This window comes from Colius striatus, chromosome 8 (genome assembly GCF_028858725.1).
Source record: "Colius striatus isolate bColStr4 chromosome 8, bColStr4.1.hap1, whole genome shotgun sequence".
In the NCBI taxonomy this organism is placed as follows: domain Eukaryota; kingdom Metazoa; phylum Chordata; class Aves; order Coliiformes; family Coliidae; genus Colius; species Colius striatus.
The window spans coordinates 7,369,439-7,384,977 of record NC_084766.1 but is presented as its reverse complement, the minus strand read 5'-3'; the positions used below and the strand labels follow the sequence as shown (position 1 = coordinate 7,384,977).

The 15,539-nt window shown below is 36.4% G+C and overlaps 1 protein-coding gene across 1 annotated transcript in view; it reads right to left on the bottom strand.

The window, feature by feature from the left end:
- The window catches only part of NRG3 (neuregulin 3), a 377,309-nt gene that overhangs the window by 76,590 nt on the left and 285,180 nt on the right, over positions 1-15,539 (bottom strand). Inside the window, 1 exon segment of the mRNA XM_062000750.1 lies at positions 349-375. Coding sequence (XP_061856734.1) covers positions 349-375 — 27 coding nt within the window.

The window sequence follows — 15,539 nt, the reverse complement described above, 5'->3', positions numbered from 1 at the left end:
AACACCAAAAAACCCCCCCAAACCTAATTTAAAATTTGCTTTCCTTTAGATGAAGACAGGTATTAAACCTTTCCTAAAATAAAAATACTATCCCTCAAATGTCACAATATGGCCATGTAATCTTTATATTACATTTCATTAAACACCAATATAATTCCATAAAATCATGATGTAGTTTTAAAGCCCCCTAGCAGTGGACAGGAGAAACATTAAACATTCATGATTTCAAATGTAGTCAGTAAATATAACAGGAGCCCAATCAAAAAGCCACTGATAGTGGTCAACACACTCTCCCATTAACTTTGGGATAAATATTAGCAAGCGAAAAGAAGAGAAACAAAAACTTACCCATGAATTCGATTCCTAAATGGTCTGCTATACCCAAGAAAGCATGTAAAAGAAAAAAGAGAAAAGAGATGGAAATGTTAGACTAAAGTGTAAATATCATCTTTATCATCACTGGTAGCATTCAGTCTTTATATGGCAAAGCTGCAGAATGCAATGTGAGGTCAGGGATCACTGTGTCAAATAGAAAAGCAAACCTCCCCTTCAAAGGGCAACATAAGATGGGAATTCAGGACACTGAGCTGTCACAGAAGGCAGGTGTATTTTGAGAAGGACACAAATGCCTTTATTCGTGATATTTATATTGGACTGAAGTGCCTCAAGCCAGCTACCTACCAGGAATTTAATTTTTTCTTCCACCTGAAACTCCTCTCACAACACACTAACTACTGTTTTTAGTTAGACAAGGTTCCTGCTTTCACTTTCTCCTACAGAGATCAAAACCTAAAGAGGTGAATGGAAGGTTTTCCACTGAATTTTGCAGCTCTGGCTCACTACAGCACGGTGGCCAGCCTTGTACCCAACAAAACTGCATAACTGCTCTCTGTTGTGTAACAGAAAATCTGACTTCAGGGGACAGTAGCCATATTCCTACTTTGCCATCTGACTGATATGACATAATAATTTCAAGATGTTTAGAACTGAAACTAAAATGTTCCTGCTTTTGGAATAGTGACTGAATTTACCATATGGAGTTCAAAACTATTCAGGACCATTTTTTCACATGACAAATTGCAATATGATTTGTCAAACATGTTTAAGTACCAAGTACACTTTAAAACACTTGTTAATTTTAAGTAAATAGGAAGTAAACTTAAGTTGATAATGTGATTACAGAATAACAAACTCTCCACCCAGGGCAACAGAAAAAATGTTAACTGACTTTTCACAAATGACTGTGTAAGGGATTAATACCTTCAAATCCTAACTGAAGCTGGGGATGGCCAGAAAGGCTTCAAAATTCAATTCTCTTCTACACTAGACTTCAAATATTCAGCTTTCCTATGGCAGGTAGTAATGTGCATTATAAAGAACAAAGGAGGATTTTTTTTTTTCCCTGAGGAAAATGTAGTATCTCCATTTTAAATAAAACAATAGCAAAACATTTCAATAGTGCTTGTCTTCCTTTCAATTTATAGTCACATTTCCTCAATACAGAATAGATTAATATATGGTTTTGCCAAAGTTTTCAAGAGCATTATGTGCAGAGAGGAAGGCAGTAAGGAGAGAGCAGGAGGATTACAAGAAAGATAGAGCAAGATTGATCTGTTGGCTGTGCTTGGAGGTACTACTGCGAGCTGTGTGAAACACACAGTCTCATTAACTTGGGTCCTGCAACTTGCAGAAGTCTAATTAAGAACTATATAATGAACTTAAAAGGGGATTTTCCAAAATAAACCAACAGTAATTTAAAACATTTCATCATATAAATTCTCAGCTCTGGTACATGTGATGAAAATGTTAAATATTTGTTTGTCTGTTGAAAATGCTGGGACTGATTCACCTTTTGCAACCTTTAAATCCTTCCAGGAGAAGGCATAGAGCATCAGCTTGCTCAGTTGACTCAGCTTCCAAATCTATATAATAGTTGCTAAACGTATTTATCTTCATGCAGAAAACAATATGCATCTCAAAAGAAAGAACATAAAATGATGTGTGCTATAAATACCTTATTAGCATGCTGTAAGGACAGGCACAAATGAATCTTTCTTCTTGGTATTAAATAGACAACTCAACATATATGCATTCTACAACACAATCTTCTCATCTGTGTTCTTGCATTCATGTACAAACATCCCTGGTACATTTGACACACAGGTGTTATTTTTATCAGAGCATAAGATCAGAAATATCAGAAGTGCATTCAACATACTATATTAACAGAGATTTGTAACTTGGGGGTTTTTTCCCCTCTATTTTTTTGTGTATTTGTGAAATCTGTCAATATTATCTGCATATAATTCACACCTTGAATCCTTCTGTAAACTAGATCAAAATACAAACAACTGTTTACTTAAAAAAATTATAACAGAAATCAATGCACTGGAATCTGGTCTCCAAGGAGCTAAGGATATTCACACATGAAGCAACATCATGTAATATCACCTTTTTGAGTCAATGTTGAACTGCTGAAAAAAAATCCTCCTTTCCTAACTGGGCTATACACATTATCTACACACTTTCTTTTTGCAGCCTACAATCTCCATTTAGTTTATCAACATGACTAAACAGGAAACTGTACAGCAGCAGGAGTGGAAGGAAAGTGAGATGTGGGGGTCATTTAAGACTGAATCACACACAAAAAATTTGAAGTATTGACCCCTGACACACCACAGTGTAACAAAGGAGCGTTGTATTGCTATTCTGTCACAATACAGAAATGATAAACTGCCTGCAGAACACCTCCTCGGACACAGTGAGTGCAATGCCAAGTCATTCACCATCAAGCAACGCAGTTTCTTTAAGGACTCAGTTCAACACAAATGTATACGAGAGCTATTAATGTGCTGAAGCATGGGCGATGCTCCACAAGATGGGGTCATTAAGCAAATAATGCGACTGCATTTTATTTGTGTTATTGTGATTTCCTCTTTCTTTCTGCTATTGTTATGCTCTTAGGAACTAATATATTACTCAGACAAGAAGATTATTCACTTTTATATTTTACTTTATGAATATTTCTGTATTTTGTTGTTGATGTGGGAAAAATACTGTGCTTTATGTTCCTTGCATGGTGTGAATTTGTTGCTAGTACTAAAGACATTTTAATTTATACTTTATGAATACATACACACCTGGGAATACTTGATAACAAGCACAAGAGAGGATTAATTCACACCCACTAATGGATTAATTTATTAGTGCTTCACAGAGAACGTGCAGCCTCGTGTCTGGATTGTGGTTTGCTTGGACTTTATTATTAGTCATTTTAACATGGAGATTTTTCCCCAGTTAAAAGACAGGTTTTGTTATGCCACGTACATTCTAAGCTGCACTATGAATAGAAATGTAAACCTAACATGTACATCTCACTGATTTATAGAAGAAAAGTCTTGGACATGAAAATAGTCATTGTAGACCACAACAGACATCCTAATCTGTTCTAAGGATAGTTTGACTTTGGAAGGACCGAGACAGCTTAAGGAAATGAGTGCAATGGTAAAGTATTTTTCTCTGCAAATGAAATTTATCAGTTCCAATAAACTCATAAGATTTGTTAAATTGTCCTTGGTAGATGATTGTCTTGAACAGATAATGCAACACAATAATATGCTTCAAGCTACCAATTGGGACAGCTCAAGTGCTCAGAACAGATTACATGGCTGGAAGGAATGGGACAAAGTTTAACTCTTAAGTATTAGACTGATCAAACTTGGTCTGAAATGAAGAAAAATCCATCCATTCAAAAGGCAGCTGGATTAGGATACTATCTGAAGGTATAAGCTGCTGCTGTCTTATCCATTATGTTTTATTATATTTGATAGCATGCAGTTATCAGCCTATTTGTGTATTTAATAAAGCTAAAGTCATAACTGGTTACCAATATAGATAAAAGAGTATATATTTTTTTTTAATTCCCAAGTATATTTTTGGTGCCTCTTTTAGCATGTGGACACACAGAGTTACAAGACAAAGGATTTCTCTATTCATTAGGAAGAGTACATAGCTCCTGCTTTCTCTCTGACATCCATAGGAAATTATCAGACACAGAGAATTCACCAAATGCTCTCAGAGGTTGGTTTGGCACTTTTTCAGTATCAAAAAGATAAAAAGTATCAGTGTGTACTAATGTATTTTACAAATCTCAGTTTTTAGAAATCACAACATTTGAATTTGTTGCTTGTTTTGGAGAGATTCTACTGATTTATTCTGTAATTAATTTACACACATGTACTCTGTTTTAGCAGAGCAGAAGAAAAACTGGGATAGTTCAGGGGAATCAGAGACATAAAGTCAAGATCATTCAACTACTGCATCAATGCATCTTCACTGAAAGACATGATAGAAATTTCCCTTTGTAGGACACTTAAAAAATTTGCCTCATCTATGTCAAGAGACAGTGATGAGAATATATGTACACACATTCCTTACAAGATACTTGACTGGTTTCCAAGAGGTTTATGATATCTATGCAAAAACTTCACAAGCTGATATATTCTCTGTATAAACAATGAGAGAAGGTTTACTTTCTCAATTTGTATGGAAAAAGGCAAAGGAGTTAAAAGCCTCGACTTGCTGTAAGTATTTGTAGGGCTCTGATAAGGCTACAGTGTAGCCCTCAGGACAAAATCCCTCCACCCACTATCAATTCCATAACACAGGAACACTTCAAAAACATCCAGCAAAGTCTGTAATAAGGCAAAGTACTGAATAATGGAATAAAAGAGTTGTTTTCTTTCCCTTTGAGTGACAAAAGTTTACCGCTGTGGTTTGCACCTGCAAAGTTGAAAGGTTAAGTTCTGAAAACAAATAATAGCAAAGCTTCACAGGTTCAATGCAAGTTGGAAATTTCAACTGCTTACCTCATTTGCAGCGTGTAGGCTCAGAGAAATAAGTTTGCCTCTTGTCTATAATTTTTAAGATCTTAAATTACCATCTCTAGAGCTAACAGACAAAGTCACTTCTCTTTGAGGCACTATGTTGGATTATAATTAAAAAAATAGCGTCATCAAACAACATCAGCAATCTCTACTGATATCCAGGTTAATTTCTGTTCCTATACCTATACATTCTGCAGTGTGAATGAAATGTCTTTAATTTCAAATCCATTTGAAGTTCAAATACTATTGAAATTAATCCAAGAAATTGACTAAATGTGTGAAGAACTTGTTTAAGAATTCAACCAGATCCAGCCCAAATTGTTTAGTACTAGGTATTAGACAAATGCAGCATTTTGCTTCTATGAATAATCCACTGCTTTCATCAATGAGAGGAGAGAGCAGGGAAATGTTAGCTGCTACTATATGCAGATATATTTTTGCTGATGTACTTAACATTCATAAATCAACAGAACTGCTCAACATGTATAAGGACTTTCATTTATCCCAGAATAACAGTGTGTAAACACACAGAAGTCTTTGTCTACACCTAGGTGACTTGAAAATGGTGTCTTATTTGATAGAAATGTAATGTTGTTTCCGTGAAAATTAGTAACTACATCAAACGAAAATGAAGCTGCCCATATAAAACCTCGTCACTCACAGTGACAAGGCCATTTATGAAGTTTTCTCTAAATCTGTGTTGAACACTACAAACCAAGATCAACTTTCCCCCCACCATGACGAGACTGCAGTAAGCATTGAACATTTTATCCTGGTTACTTGATTACTGATATTAGCATAAACTGTTATAAACAATATTCCCGTAAAAATTAAAATAGCTCTGGTATTCTGCAGTTTTGACAGATTGGTAAAACCCTTGTATTAGCACTGTAATTGTAAAAAAATGTAACTTTTCTTCTTTATACCTGTTCATTACTGAAGTCACAGACTCTTAAGGGTTGGAAGGGACCTTGAAATATCACCCAGTTCAACCACCCATGCAGAGCAGAATCACCTAGTGTAGGTCACACAGGAACTGGTCCAGAACAGAATCACATCTATTATCTTGGGTAAAATTGTTTTTTCTTTTTTTCCGCTTAGCTCCATGCAGGACACTTTTTTTTTACTCTGTCAACTTAAAGTCCAACCTCACATACCAGGATATCACAAAGACAAAACACCAATGTAGCTATCTAACCTACTTTTACAAATCCGAGCTCTTTCCCTTGGCTTCTGCAGCATCTATGACAAAGAGTACATTTGTCCCACAGTCGTAATCACATGGCAGGTGATTAGGGCTCTGCCACAACAGAGGAACTGTCAGGAGAATTAGGCTATGGAGCAATATATTCCTCTGTCCTTCTGTGTGTTATTAATGGTTCCTGCAGAGTTGAGACTTGCACTAGAGAAAATCCCAGTCCCAACTCTCACAGATACTCTAGGTTTGCACAATGGCATCATGCTGTTTCTGCAGATGGGCTCACCATTATCTGCAGGAATGCTGAGGACTGGATTTGAATGTATTTATCTAAGCTGAGTTTAGATGTTTCAAATCAGTAAGGCGCTTCCACCGAGTTGCAGTGGCAATGGGCATGGTCAATCATGCAGTCCTTAGAAAATGACAAACTCTACATTGTCAAAAATGATCCTCTCCCAATTGTGTTGTGACAAGGTCTCATAAAACTAGATCGGAGAGGGAAGAGGAATTGTATTTTTGATAAAACCCAGAAAAATGTGCAAACCATACCCCAAAAGAATATTCAATATTTTCAAAACATATGGTCTGGAAAGTTTTTGGAAGCATGTATGAATTAGATTATTTATCTTGTCATAGGCGTGAAAGATTTCATTTGACTGCAGTGTTCTGTGGGAGAAAGAATCCTCTTCTAGTTAAATAAATGATGCAAAATGTCTATTAAGGTGGAATAAGTCTATGAGTTTCTTTGAAATTACCGTAGGGATTTTTGCACTATTATTTCCAAATGGGTATTTGATAATATGAGTCTGTAAAATATAACCATCCTCACAGAAACATTAAAGGAATTGCTAATAGCTCCCTCATTTTAGGAACATATGACATTCAATAAACATTTCTCATGCTAAATGTTACTTTATTCCTTCCACAGATCATTAAGCTGTCCTTCACTTGCCTACTACAGGAAAATGTTTCAGACGCAATCGTGTTTACAGCCCTCTAAAGGCACAGAAAATTTTCCAAGTTTTTGTCAATTTCTTCAAATCTAATTACTTTCTTCAACTTCGGGACAAGGAATGTACATCAATTTGTGGAAAAAAATATATATAGCTTTATTCCCTAACGCACCAAGTAATTTAGTACTACTGCAGTCAAAAACCCACATCCAGCAGCAGCAGAGTACATGTATTTACACCAAGATTTTTACAATGTTGACTGAAAGTTTTAATGGCTGTGAATTATACACCTCTAATGACAGGAAAGATGCTGTATTTCTTACATGCATACTTAACTGTCTAGATAACAGTTCTGAGTTTTGCATAAAAGGACTCGGGAGTCTCAGAGATGTGGGATTCTCAGGCCTTTTTAGAAAGATGCTGTGTTTATCTGTCTCAATCTGGAGAACTACATTTCTTTATACACCCAGTTTTGACAATCTTAATCATATTTGCTGTATATAGAAGACAGTTCTTACATTGTTGAATTTTAAATAATGTAGAATGTAGCAAGAGAATTATTTGCACTCTGATTACTCTATGTGTCATCTCACACATCATGTAGGAAGCTGCCTTACACAGCAGCATCACTGAGCCTCATTTCCCAGTAGTCCTGTGTTTCAGGCTCAGATGATGTTAAAAGAACATAAGTTCTCATCAAAACTTCTCAATATTTGTGGCCTTTCTTGCCTTATGAGCTTGCTGGTCTCTTGTGCAACAGGTACTCCTGTGTGTGTGGAGTCTCTGAACCCATATTCCTGAACTATCAAAAGTTTGACATTATTAAGATCTCCTATGTTCTTGCAAATCTTACACACAGTCCTTTCTCATGGAAATCAGGCATGGAAGTCCCTTTACACCTCAGATTCAGTTGGAGGTGAGCAATATTCACACATATGTGATGCTTAAAGGGGTTTTATTTAAAAGAGGTTGTTCTCAGCTACATAGGTCTCCCCTGTTTAGTGAGGAAGAAGAGAAGCATCTCTCTGTTTTGTTAGTTCTTTTCAATTTCACAGAGCCATATACTCGAAGGCTTTAAAGAGCTTACTGAAGTGAACTTTATCAGAAAGAAACAGCATATCCAACATCTCTTATGATTCAATGGAGGAAATACTGAATGCCAGTTCACAAAAATACTTCCATTACAATGCAATTGTCCTGTATCTGCAATAAGGTATTATGGACAGCAAGGCAAGTACTCCAAATCTAGGCACATCTCTTCTTTTTTTCAATGTTAACTCCCTCTCTTTTCATTTTACAACTCAACTAGGAGTTTTTTGGTTTTCTTTTTTCCCAAAAGCTGCTGCATGTTTGTTGTCTGTCACGAGTAAATCATGCACATACACAACATTGATTGCACTGTAGTTATTCAGTATCAAACATTAAAGGGACAAAAATTCAGGTGTAAGTGGCTTGCTAGAGAAACTAAAGAGGTTTATTTTTGCTTTCTGTTACCAAAACATTGGAATGGTTACATTTTATTTAAAATTGGTGGTTACACACAGACACTTAAGGTAATTATTTTACTATACTGTGTTTTCAGATTCAAGGAAAGGCTCCTTTAAGAGCAAGAACACTTCTGAACTCCAATATGAGTGTTCTCTCAAGTCACCTATCCGATGCCTTCCCCAAACACTGTCCTGTGAGGTTGCTGCACTGTATAAACAGTCTTAATAGAAATATACTGGTAATTGTCAGTCTATTTATGGTATCCAACTACAAATAGCAGAAGAGCTCCATTTTTCTCTAACAAAGTCCTGTCTTGACATTTGTTGAATACTAAGACAGGTATGCTCAAGAAGCACACTGGTTTGGCCAACATCTCTGCAGTGTACAGAGCACCGTGACTGAATCACAACAGTTCTGAAGTGAGATAGTGAGATGAGTTATTTGTTCAGATGTGAAAACTACAGAGTTGAGGTATATTTACCAAGGCATCAAGGAAATGTATCTCATACCTGGAGCTGTAGCAGCTCCAATGGTGTCATTCTTATTGGATTGTGGGTGTTGGCACACACACTTTGACAACATCAGACCAAATTGTGTTTATGAACCCACAGACAGGATAATAAATAATAAATAATAAATAATAAATAATAATAAATAATTCTCCATACCATGGAGTCAGATACAGTACATGCAAATGGAACTGTGGCTATTGTTTTTATGCCTAAGCTGCTTAGTTTTATTCAAAGTTTATGGAAGGATATTCTGCTTAGAAGCCATTAGCTAATAATGTAAACAAACAAGTAGCAGCAAAAAAGGATGGCAAAAAATGACCATCAGATCTCCCTCAGAGCGCTGAGCATCTTGTGCAACTTTGGATATGTGACATGAAGTTATAACTCCTGATATGTATGCAACAATCTGAGAAGTTATTTAACCACTTTTATGCTTCAATACTGAAGGTGTTAAAATTCTTTACTACTGTAAATACAGTAAAACCTTAACTTTTATAAACACACATAAAAAACGTGGCCTAGAAATATTAATGTTTGGGATGGTTGATATGACTCATCCATGAGATCTGAAGCAGACATAAAAAGAATTAGTAGTTGCTATCAAGAGTAGTAAAAAATAGCATATTGGAACAAAAGAACAACCCAGAATCACCTACAGCAAGAGCAGCAAAATTAACACTGTTGTTTGCCTTCATTTGTATATGATGATACACTACAATTAATTGTTATGAATATAATGTGAGAATAGTGCCAAAGGGCCTCTTTTATGGAAATATTAAACTCACTGAACCTAAGCACTCTGTCAGAGCCATTCAAACAAATTAATTGCCAATCAAGCCAACCAGAATGGTACCTATATGCTGATACCTGCAACACTGGCAGTTTACATCTGGCCCTCAAGTCAACTCACAAATTACTGCAGCACCCCACAGAGAGCAACATGTGAAGAAAAAAAAAGCACCAGTAAGGAGGAGAATTCATTCTGTGACCTTCATAAACACAAACCATTATTTCAAAGCCAGGGGAAGTGGTTTAGATGACTGTGGAGCTCATTTGTAAAAAGCCTTCACAGAAAAAGGCAACAGATAGTACGAATGATTGGAAGAGCCACTATGGCCGTAGTACGAATGATTGGAAGAGCCACTATGGCCTGCACTTTGTGAGACATCTCAGTAATGCCTGCGCTTTGAATGACCACAGTGCATTTGTTTTCTTTCTTCTTGTTTCTTCTCCATAATATATTCAGGGACATCAAAGAATGTAATAGTTCCCAATAAGTCTCGGGAGAACATTCTCCCATCAAAGGTCCTTTTGCCTTCCAGGTTTAAAGATCTTATCAATTGGATGTTAATGATATTGAGGAATACAATATTTTCCTTATAAGACCTTTCTACTAGGGTATAAATTATATTGACAAACCAAAGCAGAGAAAAGGAAGGTCTGGATTGTTCTCCAATACAAACAAACTAGATATGTCAATAAGAAAGCAGAAATAAAAGAAAGAAATAATAATATAAGCTGCTTAGGGGCCATGCTTGATGTTTTTTAAAATTTTCTCATTTGTTTTAAATTAGTAGAACTTTTCTCAGAGCAAAGCTGTGAGCTCAAGTCCAGTCTTTTTACTTCTCCACAGACTATTCAACTTTCATGAATTATCAACATGGCAAGAGGAGTTTGCCTCTTCCATGCTTCACTCCACCTCTGCACTTTACTTCACAACTTGAGCAACTCACAAGCTCTGCAAAATGGGTCAACCAGCATAGCAGGTAACACAGTGCTGGGCAGGTACAGCTCTGCAAGGACTGTGCCAGCACAACTAAGATTTAAGTGTAGGGTAAAACACTGTTTGATACATGCTATGAGGGGCAGCTAAGTATCTAAGCAGGACTAAAATGTACTAACTGTTCCTGTACTATCCAAAGCATTTATATGTCTACAAAGTAAATATAAAGTAAATATAGAAAATATATGTTTCTTCTCTCATCAGTGGTGAACTAGAGCCAGGAATATGGAAGTCACCTTTACATGAGACATAATTGAATTTTGAACTAAGGTCTGTACAAAAGGAAAACTACAAGTTCAAACGAGTGAACTCTAATAGGGTTTTAATTAACAGAGTCTTTGGATAATCTCCTACCCAGATGAAAAGATGTTTCCCCCCTTGAAACGTGCTAGTTAGACCTGTATATGATCATGAAATATGAAATATTACGTATCACATGTGAATTCCAATAAAACCTCTAGAAAATATTACAAGTGACTTCTAGCAGATCCCTCACCACAAGGTCTTCTCTTTGTAGCAAGTCACAAAATCAAAAGTGTATGTGACACAAAAAGAAGAAATTGCTTTCAAAATACAAGAGAAATACATAATATATCAGCATTTCAGGAGGAAAGCAAACAAGTCTGCTACGTGTGCCTGTTTATATCTTTTGCTAAATGAAACTGCATCACAAATTCATTCATTTATGAATACAGTTACATTGACCACACAGCAAGGTGAAAGGGAAAGCTCTGGGTTATCAAATGGACTTGCATTTTATCTGCTAATATGTCCTGCTAAAGTGGAAGCACAAACTGACAGGTGACCTCTCAACTGGCAAGGCTGCAGGTACTGGGCTGGGAGCTTACATGGAAAATTCTGTTTTTTGAAGTGGCAATATTACAGAGCAAATAGTTATAAAAGAGTCAGATGCACTGGAAAATGTTCACAAAGCTTAATACAGTGAAAGGAAAAAGAGATAAAGACACTTCTATCGTGATTTCCATTCTATTTATACTTTACTTGAGGGTCAGAATTTCAAGTTTAGAGTAAGGTTACGTTGGAAAATTAACCTGAAAGATGGCAAAAAGGTGCCAATGTTGAGCCGCACAATTTTCCTGTGCCTGCTCCAAACCCCACTGAAGTAGAATTGCTGCTGCCTTGAGATGAAAACAGTGATTTCAGAGCAAACTTTGGGAAGCTAAATATGTTAAGCTGAGTCTCATCAAAATTGGAGTTTGGATGTTCTAGTTTTTTGAAAAATATTTTATTTTACCTGTACACAGCTTCAAAACTGAGAAGAGTAGCTAGTGCCTCTTTTTCCTCTAGCTACACATCTATTTCACTGTCATGTTGGTGGCAGGATTGAGGAGGAGCTTTTAAAGGAGCTGTAATCAGTGAGAAAGAGAAGTCCCATTACAATGGCATAAAGACACCAGACAATAGTGAAAAAGATAATCTAAGGTTTGTGTTTAATGTGTAGATTCTACCACATCATTCCAACTCAAATTCATTAATCAGATTGTTAAACAAGTTACTTCCTCTTTGGAGCATGTATGTGTCAGTAAACAGCAGAAAAGAGAGATCTAGAATACGCTTCTCACCCCCACCCTCTTTTCCAGAACACTTAAAGGAGTAGAAATATTGGTCTGCAGAGGAGCTGTAAGGCTCCAGCAAAATAATACCTGTATTTTCTGAGAATCTGGCTGCAGATCTTCCCAGTCAGCTGCTTCATTCATTGCATTCACCAAAAGTGGTCTTTTCCCCTGAAATGCTGTATGGAGTAACAATCTCATCCTGCTATTTCCTCAGTCCATTTTATCAAATGTGGTCTGAAATCTGTGTTACAGAAGAGACCATATTTATTTCTCCCTGAACTGCCAGCAGCATTAGAAGCAGGTATTTATATTTCACAGTAGCTTTACAAAGAATCAGTAAATATCCTGGAAATAAGCCGATATCAATGAAGAAGTACTTCCAGCTATTGCTATAATACCATTACCTCTAACAGCTACACAGTTAAAAGCAAATGATTTTTATATTCAGAAAGGTTTGTGGAGAATTCATTAGTTTTCCTTAATATCAGAGAACAGCAGCAGCAATATAGTTTTCCTCAAAGAAAAAGGGTTGTCCATTGCAAACTGTAGTACTCTTTTTTTTTTAAGCACTACATAAAACTAACTAAAATGAAATTTTTAAGATAAAAAAAGCATCTACCTCTGTTTTTTATTTGCCAAATGCACACGCCATTGAGGATTAGTGATTTTCTTCCCTTCAATAAAAGGCTAACACATGGTTAAAACCTAAACCAAATACCTTACCTTTGTAAAACAAAGCTGAAGTCACTTTCAGAATGAAACCAGTTGTCTTGGGTTCATACTTTTCCAGCTCTCTTGAAAATTTTATTTCTCTGGGGTAACATCTGAATTGTATGAAATACAAGTGACTTTTGCCCCTATCTTTACATTCACATGTTCCACTAGCCAGCAGGAGGTATACCTACATATAGTTACTGCAGCACAGAAGAACAGCCACACATGAATTATCATCATCTAGGAACACCTTGTGGTTTTGGAGTTGGTTCTTCTTTGACATTGCTATTGTTACTCATACTAGGTAGATCAGGTTAGCTTGGAGACACCTAGATTTGCTATTAGATATCCATTTTGAGATGATGACTACTACTTTTGACAAAGACTTGCAGTAGCAGAAACCTAGCAGGGCAGCAAAAGCTTGAGCTTTCATACCCACATATGGAAAACTTCTACGGAGGTCCAGCAACCATAGCAGGAAAAAGGCAGTGCTTATGAGTAATTTGTACCATCATACTATTATGCTGACTAGCTAAAGTCTTAAACATGTCTCAGGCTCCAAGGTGCAGAACCTGATTTTTCTGACATGCAAGAATTTTCTTTTGATTTTTATTCTAAATCCACACTGCACCAATTTAAACCCATTCATTCTTGTGTCAACATATTTCACCTTCAATAACTCTTATGTTTCCTTTATATTTATCCACTTGACATATTTATAGATCAAATGATATCCCTCTGATATATTTCCCAGTCTATACAGTTGTAATTTCCAGACACATATTGGAACATCTGTCAGTTACTGTACTGGATCAGCAATATATTCACACAAACAAATGCATTCAAATGCTTTGCCAAAAGAAACTGTTCAAGGTCCTGCACTATCACTTCCTACATTCCTACAAAACACAGCACATGAAAAAAAGCAAAAACCATACTGGGTACCTCTTGGTGCTGCCATAATCACCAGAAACAAAACAAAAAAGACCTCATTGATAAAGAATAAAAGAGATAAAAAGCTTTGACTAGCATCTTTGAGTCAAATTCTTTAAGGCTGAGGAGAAAAGATTTGCCACCAAAAGAGCAATTTCATCCCGTAAGGTACACCAAAGTGCTGTTCTGGCTGGCACGGCTGCTCAATCCACTACTGGTCCACCTGTGAGAAAACTGTCATAATCTAGAGATTTTCCTTAGATCTCTTTTACCTAGAAAGGAAATTTCTGCCTCATGAACTGTTCTTTACCTAGAATTGTTCAATGGAGGGAATACTTTTATAGAGAAAATACGTTCTCGTAATATTTGTGTGACAACTTCCAGATAAAAGAGTTGAAGATGAAGCTCTTTTCCATAAGCTAGGAATATGTTTCAGGTCAAAGCCCTTTTGGTTTCAGAATTCAAGATAGAGGTCTTAAAATTACATTTCTAAAGAGAACTCTTGCAAAATCATGTTGTGATAATTACAGGTTAGGTGTATACAGAGTGATAAAAGAACTGCAGTTATACACTGTGCTTTCTTCTGTCTTTTGAGTAGCTCACACTGCTGCACAAGGCCATCACAATATACACTTCTTCCTTTATTTCTTTTATTTATTATTTTTGCTAATGCTGTTTAGATTGTTTGGACAGCCTACAAGAGTAATTTTGATGTCTCATTGACTTCTCTTCCCTGTTCAATACACTATTTAAACAAGTTTGAATACCTGCAGAGTAATTACATGGGAGCTGTTAAATACTTACCTACCGATTGTCACAGTACCTGGAGAAGAAATCCTTGTTGAAGAATTAATACAATTTAAGGCCTGCAATATGAACCTTAGTTCTGGAAGGTATTCTCAGTCAGCGGTTGAGTCATGTATTAAGCAGTAATATAAGAGGCTGAAGACATACAGGTATGCCAAATCTTATTAAAAAAAAGGCACACAGCTCTAGCCTGCATTAAAGTCAGTGTCCCTGTGACAGAGCCTCATTAGCTGCTCTGCAAGTGCACATCTTCTTTTTCTTACAGTCCATTAGGCTGACTTTTACAAAATTAAACACACTCCAGGGCCAAATAACCAAGTAAAACAAAATATTTATGCCCCATAAAATTGTATGTTTATGAAAATTGTCTTAAGAAAATGCAATTTTGAGGATAAACATTTCCCTTTGGAGCAAACTGGAGACGACTCTTTAACAGTTCTTCCCTTTGGATGACCACAGAACATGGACATGAAAGAGCAGAACGTGACTTTCCACTTTGTTATCTTTGCTAGGGAGAGAAACGTGGCAGCAGTGTTTTAAAGTTTCACTGTTAGGATGCTCTGCCATGATACCACTCCTGTGTATAATCAAAGTGGAACTCCAAATGTGCTAAGCACAAAGATGGACACCACATCTTGTCTTGTCAGATACCGCCCCACTCTTACTTTGAATGCTGAGAAAGGAAAAC